This window comes from Adelges cooleyi, unplaced genomic scaffold (genome assembly GCF_023614345.1).
Source record: "Adelges cooleyi isolate 19-005CV unplaced genomic scaffold, UGA_ACOO_1.1 ACOO_flye_CR_arks_rails_tigmint_CR_PRNA_575, whole genome shotgun sequence".
In the NCBI taxonomy this organism is placed as follows: domain Eukaryota; kingdom Metazoa; phylum Arthropoda; class Insecta; order Hemiptera; family Adelgidae; genus Adelges; species Adelges cooleyi.
In genome coordinates this window covers 72671-83701 of record NW_026096269.1, presented here as the reverse complement: position 1 = coordinate 83701, position 11031 = coordinate 72671, and the positions used below count along the sequence as shown (strand labels likewise).

At 29.4% G+C, this 11031-nt stretch overlaps 1 protein-coding gene across 1 annotated transcript; it reads right to left on the bottom strand.

The window, feature by feature from the left end:
* Positions 1 to 629: 629 nt before the first annotated feature.
* LOC126843893 (uncharacterized) lies at positions 630 to 5097 on the bottom strand. Its single transcript, XM_050581694.1, has 4 exons — positions 4980 to 5097; positions 2335 to 2408; positions 1739 to 1919; positions 630 to 1066 (listed from the first exon to the last, which is right to left on the bottom strand). Exons 2-4 carry the CDS (start codon positions 2395 to 2397, stop codon positions 786 to 788), a joined length of 525 nt encoding a protein of 174 aa, XP_050437651.1. The 5' UTR covers positions 2398 to 2408; positions 4980 to 5097; the 3' UTR covers positions 630 to 785.
* Positions 5098 to 11031: the final 5934 nt, after the last annotated feature.

The following is an 11031-nucleotide window of genomic DNA, read 5'->3' as shown; positions in this document are numbered from 1 at the left end:
GTATAGTTTAATGCGGCACGAATTAAATTTGATAATTCATAGGGATAAAGGCGTTTCAGTCTAAGTACGATATAAGTTCTAATAAATAAGCAGAAAAATATTGTGTACGTGCATTGTTGAAATAATAACATGTTTTATGTAATTTTCATGTAAGTTATTTTACTCTATATTAGTTCCGTTATGACAACATACTCTTGTGGTGTCACAACGTTTTTCTTCGCTAGACTAGTGTTTTCGGTTCCCTACTCTGATGTATCGATGCAATTATTTAGATCACATCTCTATCTTTTCAGGTAAGTATATAGAGTTATGGCCCGTTCCTGACTTTGTTGTACAGGTGTATTTATGGCTGTATCCATGCGGTTTTTAAGGGAAATAAAAATATTTATTAGACAAAAAGTTGCAATTTGTATTTACTAATTGCAACTTGTTACTTTTCGCAATATTAGTAATGTCTCGCCAAAAGTGTCTACTAAGCAAGTGGGGACCCATTCTCATACTATAATATTCAATAGTTATTGAACATCGTTTGGACATGAAAATATGCTCTAGGGTATATTTTTAGCATATCAATATTGTAATTCACCCATAAAACCAGGTATAAAAAAATAAAAAATAAAATCCAAAAGTTAAATAGTGAACAATATGACGTATAATATTTCGTATATGACAAAATAATAACATAAAATGTATAATATAACAATTAACAACAATCATTTAAAGTTTATCTTTATATAAAACAAAACATTGTTAATTAAAAATATAAATGTTGAATTTTTTTTTTTCTAGTTATTTTCATCCTTTACTGCTGTTATGAACTTTTCGACGACATCTTTTATTTTTTCTAGAACACCCTCTTTTGCTTGGTCTGTGACTTCACCCCAATTTTCCCACATACTATCCACTGCTTCTTTGTCTTTGAGCACATCCACACAGTCGACTTCTTCACAAACCACCATAGCTTGTGTTGCAGTGATTAACTTTTTGCTTGCGTCGCCATCTTTGCCGGCTTTTATTAATTTTTCTGCATCTTCAACGACATCAGAATAGAATGGATGAAATTCATCTGCGTTAGCAGTGCACAAATATGAAAAAACATTTTAAAAACAGTTATAATACCGTATAGTTTATAAGTAAACTATGCCATGAAATAAAAATCGCTAGGATCATGGCCAAATTTGGTATTCTTTTTGAACGATATGACATTAAGCACGAATAAAATGTGCATTAAATATTTGTTCTTCTTTACTCGATTCGCCAAGTCAAGTCTCGTAATTTTACTAAACATAAATAAATTAGAAAAAACCCCAAGATATTAAAATCCCCCCAAAAAAAAAATAAAAATCATTAATTATTCTGTAGACGGTAGAATGTATAATACAATACCAACAAAACATTTTGAAAGAACAATTGAGTGTTTCTTGATCACAAAATAGTTTGATCGGATGTTTTTAAATACATCATTCTAAATTTTAATTACTATGTATGTGTTCTAAACCTACTTTCTGCCATATTTTTCGACCATGTTTACAGCAACTATTTTCAAAATTTATATTTTTTAAAGATAAAGTTTTTCTAAGTCCGACTGATAATTAAATAAATATAGGGTTCTAAAACCCGCATCAAAAAAAAAAAAACAGATATCTACAGAATGGAAATTGGATCAATTTAATTAACTTACTCTCCCCTTTTTGCGTATTATACAAAAATAAAACAAAATAATGATTTAGATACTTACATTCACCAGTTTCTTTTTTTTGTAAACAGTTTAATAAATAAGGTTCAGTAAGCCTGCATCGAAGACTTGTCATCGGGCTATAACTGTTCAAAACCTCGTCAATGGCATCATCATCCTCGTCCCCCACCTCCTCGTTGTCCGCCTCTGATGTCTCTGAGGATGACGCAGCATGTAATGAAATCTGAAAGACGTACATACACAGTATTAGTACTATTAGTAGTAACATAGTTCTTGACGACTGTCTTGACAAATACCAGTAGAGTTATAGTTTTGCAGGTTCAGTGAAGATAAGTCCAAGAAAATTGGGTACGACGTTATAGAGGTTCTGGGAACACTAGTTCCCATTGTTTAGTATAGTAAGATGACTAAATATGTAGTTTGCATGATGAAAAATATCACTGCAGTCGTTTTTAGTTACATTATGTTACGGACAATAAGTAAAATATTACTATTATTTCAACATTATGAATATACATATATATATATATATTTATATATATATATGTTTCTATAAAAACAAAAGAGTACAAACAGTTTTTCTATACATTTGAACGATATTCGTATTTGTTATGTTTTGTATAGAATGTTGCACTTACGATGAGACCAAAGGAAAAAATTGCAAATAACATGACACAACGAAGACGCATGATTGAGTTCATGGCGAGAATACCTATAACAAAACAAAAATCAATAATATTTATTATTTTTCATCGACAAAATAACGGTGCTATGAAATAATAAATCTTCAACGATCAACTCTGTATTACAAACTAATAGAAGAATAACTATAACTCAAAATACAAATAATGGACACCCATTCACGAACGAGTTAATGAAATGTAAGTATTTTTTTATTAATATTCAACTGATATGCACGCTTATAATGTTTATTCAACAATAACAAATCCACATTAATTATCGATATTAGTTTCCAGTTTTGTACAAAATAATGTCCTGGGAATTGCACGTTTCCGATAAACTGAGCAGTGTTGTTGCATAGAATCTTTTCAATAAAATTACATGGTACTAAATTTAGAGCTTGGGTAGTTAAAATACCCGACTACTTGGTATTAAAACCCCAGGTATTCGGGTATTAACTAAAACTTGTTCTAATAGTTGTACTTATGTTTAGAAATATATTTTTTTCATTTAAATAATAAGCCTCGAAATCAACGGCCAACGTCTAAAATGTGTTTACGGTATTACTATTTTAACAGTAAGTTTTAAATATAATACTTATAATACATTTTAAATATATACATAAATATCTATTATTTTTAATTTTAATACTAATTATATATTTTGCTTTCGAAATTGTATTGCTGAGGAATGTAAATTAACTATTGATAACATATTAATCGGGTCCTAGTAGTACAGACATCGACATTCAAAATTAAAAACTGCCTTGTTTCCGCTTTACTAACTTCTTACTTTATAAGGAAAACAACAATTTGTCGCTTTAATTAGTTAGATCTGTATTGTCTTATGTTAAATTGGTAGCCGAATGTACCCGTTATAGTTTTAAATGCTTATTATTGATTCCAAATCCTAAACAAAACCATTATGTAGGGTGCTAACATCCTAAGAGTCCTATGTATCACGCATAATTTAATTATAATAGTAATTGACAGGATCAATAGTTATTTAAAAATACCTACATATTTAATAAAACTAGATATTTTCTGCAAATCTAGAGCTGAAAACGTAATATTTTTACAATAGTGTAGATTTTCCTATTTTTGTGTCTGGATTTTTTTTAATTTGTGATTTTAATTTTACTATAAAATAATGTGTTTATAGGCTCGATTGACCTAGGAAACATTGCAATGTATAATCACCGTGGAGCATCATGCACAAAGTGCACTCATTAGGAATTGGACACCAATTTTCTTCGAAAATAATTGCAATTTTTTTTTTTTTAGAAATTGTCTTTATTATATTGAATATTTACATCTATACAAAATATACGCACAACAGTAAATGGGAAAACAGTAAAAAATAAAAAATTAATAATATAGCTTGAATAACATGCAGTAGGGGGGCACGGAATGGAGCTACCTACTTTGAATTTTGAGTTTGTTTATCTAATATTTCTTTTTTGTTTGATTGCAATTTTATCGTTTTTCTTTTTGAAAACATTGCAGTTTTTGTTATTTTACAATATTATAAAATTACTAAATATTTACATGTTTTAGTAGGTATTTTTTTAATTAAATAGGACCGTACATATTAGTTTAACTTTTTAAACTAAGAATAATTTTCTGAACATTTCGACTCGTCGATAACCGGTTTTGGATACCTAGTTACTTTTGATGTTACTAAAGTTAGAGCTATGCACGCAGATAAAAATAATATTACACTCTATCCTTTTTCCCGTTCTAAACTTTTAGCTTTAAAAACCTTAAAATTAATTATCTAAAACTGGTAATCGACGAGTCAAAATGTTCAGCAAATGATTCTTAGTTTAAAAAGTTAAATTAATATATACGTACGTTTTTATTTCAGTTTCAAAAGACATAATAGCGTTAAAAAAAAATTAATAAATATCAAAATTAGAATAATTTTCAGTTTTCTACAATAACATAAACTTATGTATCTCCAAATAGAAAAACTACAAAATTGCAATTTTTTTGCGAATGAGTGTCTTTTCCTTATTGAATCACCCTGTATATATGCATTCGATGCATTGGTGTACGTATATTTGTATACGGCAAAACTTGTCAGTACAAAAATATGCAATATGCAAGTGCAACGAATAATTTTATAACATAGGTTGTCATCTATAATGACTATAATGGGTGTCGTTTTGATGATCAGATCACTCTGATAGTAAGTTATTATTAATAAATATTTAGTAATCGCGTTAATGGGCACTCGACCGGTCTAGTTGGCAACAGAATACGGCACGCTTCTAAAAGCTTACGGCGAAAATGGATGTGAATATATTCCTAAGCCACGATGGCTTAACCAAGTTCGGTTGAGTGCAATACTCAAATTTTTTTTTTTTTTTATCTGCCCGCAACGCGCAGATAAAAATAAACAACACATTACTTCGACCCGAGACTTGAATAGTTCTAAAACTAATTGTTTTATCAATTAAAAGTTAATCGATCAATAAAATAATACAAACCAAATTAAGTCTTAGTTTAAAACGCTATGAAATTACATGCAGTCAATGTATAAATTACGAATGCACTCTAAAACGTACCGTCAAAGAAAAATAATTTTTAATAATACTCACTTGGTAGTGGTTTGATGAGCCGTATGGATTAAGTCGTGTGTGAGAGAAACTCGAAAAATCACTAATACAGTTTACAGTGTTCGGTTTGACTTTATGTAGTTAGTTTTGTGACCCTCCTTCACCTGCCGCATTTTCTTAAGTTGCAAGTAACACCCGTTTCGCAACCGATTGTGTTTACATAGGATAACCAATAGGATTCTATTGTAAATGGTAAGACGGCTCTTCGCTACCCCCACTTGTTGTCTGGTTTGTCCAATGTGGTTCTAACACATATTTTTGTTAGCGCCCATTGTACCGTGAGCCGTGCATTGCAAATTATATTCAACTTGAAGAAACTATAGACTAGAATTATTAAAAAAAAAAAATATTTAATTATTTAAGCTCTGAATTATTTATGCTCTGAATTTTCGTTGTACGTTATAAATGCGTGAACATTACACGGTTGGTAATATTTTTTTTTTGCGTTTTATTTACCTTGAATTCGTATCGGTAGCAACGAACATATGAGTCATAATAATACACATAAAAAAGCTCCTTGATGGTAGATGTACTCAGATTTTTCGTGCTATTAAATGCGTTGGTATATAAAATGCCTTGGAGTTTTATTATGTTAAACATACATTCGTTGTAGACACAAATGTGTTGTATACACCTTTGGGTAGAATTTACAGAAATGAGAATATTGTAAATACATTTATAATATATTATTATTTATAAAATGTGAAAAAAAAACTATGAATTATCACGAATACATAAGTTTTATTGTATTGTATTGTATTTCATTCCATATTCCTACGATTGGTCTTAGAACACCTAAAAATGTCTACATCCGTTCATGAATAATATGTTACTATATTATTTTTATAATCAAAATTTAAAACCTTTATCGTTACTTTTCTAAATAATATTGTATATTCACTTTTTTCAACGGGAAAACGTATTGAAAACACGTTTTAAGTTGTAAAATTTATTTAAAATAAGAAGACCACTTGTTTTGATTTGTTGTTTTGTATGCTTGTTCAAACAGTTACAGTCATACACATAATATGTCCTAAATAAGAAAATATTCGCAAACAAAAACAACATCTTTTATCATCGACCTAGTTATATTATTTGAATGTGGAATTGCTTTTAGCGACCGGTATTAATGCGAACGTGACTTTTTGTGTGTTATAAAAATAAAAATAATAATAATCCAACTTATTAAAAGACTACGGCTCTTTTAAATTTGATCATAAACTTCAAAGTCCAATCAAATTCTATTTTACTAAAACACAAAAAATAGATTAACATAAATGTATAAATTTATTATTCATACAAGTTGCTATAGGATATTGCAAAATCGCCCCTCCCTAAATTCCTCTTACCGAAGGGGGAAAAATTACAATGACCTTGAAATAACATTGTATTACCAAAAAAAATTTGTTTTTTTTTTTATTATTCTAGAGAATCGTCAAAAAGTCGGGTTGGCCATGAATTTGTTAAGACCTCGAATTTGTCGACTCGTATATTTCAATTTATGTAAACAGTGTAAATGGGAACGCACATCGGACGACCCAAGTGTTTTTCTACAGTGAATAAAATTGTGTTTTCTATGTTAACATGAGTACATCGGTGTTTTCATACCTATACGAATTCAAAATAAATAAGACGCAAAAAAAAAAATTTACTAACCGTGTGTTGCTTATTGTTTTATATACCTAATATACTAGCACATATCATACAACGAAAATGTAGCGCATAAACTAAAACCTCAAACATAATATTCGGTTTGAAAACCCAAATTTGGGCCTCTGGTAAAAGAAATCTGTACACGTTAGCAAATAAGAAGGATTGTTTTCTAACGTTAACGTTAACATTTTTCCAAAAAACAAAGCCAGTAGAGTTAGGTCGAGGCATAGTGGGTGGGGAGGGGAGGTCACAAGTATACAGGAATTATTATAACTGAAAGTGATAAAATCGTTTTTAAATAAACTCATCAATGCGAATCTATGGACGTATCGGTTCAAACCGGTACAGTCCAAACTAAGCATAGTAGTTGAACGTGTAAGTAGTACCTAGTCGGTAGTAGTAGTATTATGTGAGTAAGTAAGATGGGTTCACAGATAAAAATACAAACATCGAGAAAACCTAATGTACCAAATTACAATTGTTTGCTTGAAAATTAATTTTAAGTTTAAGGGTTGATACGATTAGGGTTGATCGTCTGTCTGTATGAATGTATTGCTATAGTTACCATAACCCATATATCGTTGTTAACAATGTGATTAAATATTTCCATTGCCTGTTTACTCATTTACACACAGCAATGTGTGAGTAGTCATGGAAATTGACTACGGTCAAAGTGTATTTCCCCCTTATTTTGGAATTTTCCTTAATAAAGTAAAAGTTTGATCACAGATTTTTTTGACAAAATTGTATATCCCTATCAAATTTCTAAAAAATTGCTTCAAAATGTGAAATAGAGAAATAAATTCTATATATTTCATTGGAAACGGTTTTAATTAAGTAGTCTTATAGTTTTAACATTTTAATGGAATAAAAAAAAAGATTTTTTTGCGCGACGTACATCGTCGGCTGTATTTTATGTTTCGGCTAAAGTTTATGTTAAAGTAAATAGTTTTTATTTACTTTTGAACTCGGTGTAACTTTTGAAACACGTGTGCTCTCCTTTCAATTTTAAATATTGAAGACGAATTACTCAAATCCATTAATTGGTCAGATATAACCATATTTTTTTTACATTTTATTGTTATATTATTTTTTTTATGTATTTTGATAATCTATTGTTATTTCAATAGCTAATATATACAGAATGGACACATGTCTAATATTCTACAAAAAACACTTTATTGCATAATCAAATGTAATACCCGTAAATACAGGATTCTGTGCAAACGAGACACATGTCCTACTATATAAGTAAAAAAATTATTATGAACAATTTCGTTAATATTATGGCACTTGTCATCTGGACGTCTGAGCTTTTTGCCCTAAAAGAATTGTTATCGAAAATTATATTGCAGTATTACCATTGTCACCATTTTTTTCCCACAAAACATTGCTTAAACAAAATTATCTTGGGACTTCGGAACTTAGATAAGTACAATAGTTATAACAACTTCTTCTTATTGATCAATTATTTTGAGTAATGTAGCTTGATAGTAACATGATTGAATATATGCTTTATATTGAATAATATAAAATTGCGCCCTACATTAACATATATTTTATTGTCGACAAAGAAAATTGTAAATTTACAAAATGTCTTTGTCCAAGGGCGGCAGTAAAGTTTATTGCGGCACGAATTAAATTTGATAATTCCTAGGGATAAAGGGAAATAAAAATATTTATTAGACTACTAGTTGCATTTTGCATTTACTAATTGCAACTTGTTACTTTTCGCAATATTAGTAATGTCTCGCCAAAAGTGTCTACTAAGCAAGTGGGGACCAATTCTCATACTATAGTATTCATTTGTTATTGAACATCGTTTGGACACGAAAATGTGCTCTAGGGTATAATTTTTAGCATATCAATATTGTAATTTACTCATAGAACCAGGTATAAAAAAATAATAAAATCCAAAAGTCAAATAGTGAACAATATGACGTATAATATCTCGTATATGACAAAAGAATAACATTAAATATATAATATAACAATTAATAACAATTTTTTAAAGTTTATCTTTATATAAAACAAAACATTGTTAATTAAAAATATAAATGTTTAATTTTTTTTTTTCTATTTTTTTTTATTCTTTACGTCTGTTATAAATTTTTCGACGACATCTACTATTTTTTTTAGAACACCCTCTTTTACTTGGACTGTGACTGTGTCATCATGCCAATTTTCCCACATACTATCCACTGCTTCTTTGTCTTCGAGCACATCCGCACAGTCGATTTCTTCGAGAACCACCATAGCTTGTGTTGCAGTGATTAACTTTCCACTTGCGTCGCCATCTTTGCCGGCTATTATTAAATTTTCTGCATCTTCAACGACATCAAAATAGAATGGATGAAATTCATGTGAGTTAACTGTGCACAAATATGAAAAAACATTTTAAAAACAGTTATAATACCGTACAATTAATAAGTATACTGTGCCATGAAATAAAAATCGCTAGGATCATGGCCAAATTTGGTATTCTTTTTTAACGATATGACATTAAGCACGAATAAAATGTGCATTAAATATTTGTTCTTATTTACTCATTTCGCTAAGTCCAGTCTCGTAATTTTACTAAACATAAATAAATCAGGAAAAACCCCCCAAAAAAAATAAAAATCATTAATATTATTATGTAGACGGTAGAATGTATAATACAATACCAACAAAACATTTTGAAAGAACAATTGAGTGTTTCTTGATTACAAAATAGTTTGATCGGATGTATTTAAATACTTCATTCTAAATTTAAATTACTGTATGTATGTGTTCTAAATCTACTTTCTGCCATATTTTTCGACCATGTTTACAGCAACTATTTTCAAAGTGTATATTTTTTAACGATAAAGTTTTTCTAAGTCCGACTGGTACTTAAATAAAGGTATTGAGGTACTAAAACCCGCATCAAAAAAAAAAAAAAAAAGAGTTATCTACAGAATGGAAATTGGATTAATCTCATTAACCTAATCTCCCTTTTGCGTATTATACAAAAATAAAACAAAATAATGACTTAGATACTTACAATCACCAGTTTTCTCATCTTTTTTAAAACATTTAAATAAATAAGGTTCAATAAGCCTACATTGAAGACTTGTTATCGGGTCATAACTGTTCAAACCCTCGTTAATGGCATTTTCATCCAAGGGCCTATCCCCCTCATCCTCGTCCTTCTCATCCTTTTCCTCCTCAACCTCGTCACTCACCCCCTCGTCCCCCACCCCCTCGTTGCCTGCCTCCTCGGAGGACTTAAGACGCTACGAGGGAGGCGTATCCGGGGAAGATGTCTCTGAGGATGACGCAGCATGTAATGAAATCTGAAAGACGTACATACACAGTATTAGTACTATTAGTAGTATCATAGTTCTTGACGACTGTCTTGACAAATACCAGTAGAGTTATAGTTTTGCAGGTTCAGTGAAAATAAGTCCAAGAAAATTGGGTACGACGTTATAGAGGTTCTGGGAACACTAGTTCCCATTGTTTAGTATAGTAAGATGCCTAAATATGTAGTTTGCATGATGACAAAGATCACTGCAGTCGTTTTTAGTTACATTATGTTACGGACAATAAGTAAAATATTACTATTATTTCAACATTATGAATATATATATATATATATGCACGATAAAATAGTGACGCTCTAGGTTTTTTCTAAATTTAGTATGTAAATGCGTAATTTAACATATCGACAATAAAAAAAAACCAAACTACGTCAAAGCTAAAATAACAAAATATAACATTTTCATAAACCGCTAATTGTACTAGGCAAATAATATTTAATCATATTAATTTTGTATAAAAAGATATTTGTATGCATAATATGTAGATCATAGTGCATATTGGTTATAATAAATAATATAGTTTTATACAACGTATATTTTTTTGACAATAATAAATATTTTGTATAAAAGTTGTCCCACAAAATGTAACATTTACTAATCGTTGTAGTACGTCATAGATTATAAAAACATGTATGCTAAGTATAACTATTAAAAATAAGACAATTCGCTAGAGCTCAAAACAAAAACCATGCCTCATCGTTTTACAAATATTTTATGCTTTTAGAATTTACATTGTTCAAATATGCTATTTTTTTTTTCATATTGGTACAACAAATATCGAAGCGAAAATGTTGTTTCATTTTGAAAACAAACTCAGTTCTCTCGTTGATTTTTCAGAAAACTAATATTATACATTACATACAAGCATTTGAAGAGTATAAAAATGTCATAAATACAATTTAAATTGTAAATGTTGGATTAATAAAAATAAAAAAAAAATCGGGTGAATTGAGATTTGAAATTCAGAGAGACAGAGGCCTCTCGTCGATTTAATGTAGTAGGACATAAGTAGAAAAATATTTTGCGCGTGTATTGTT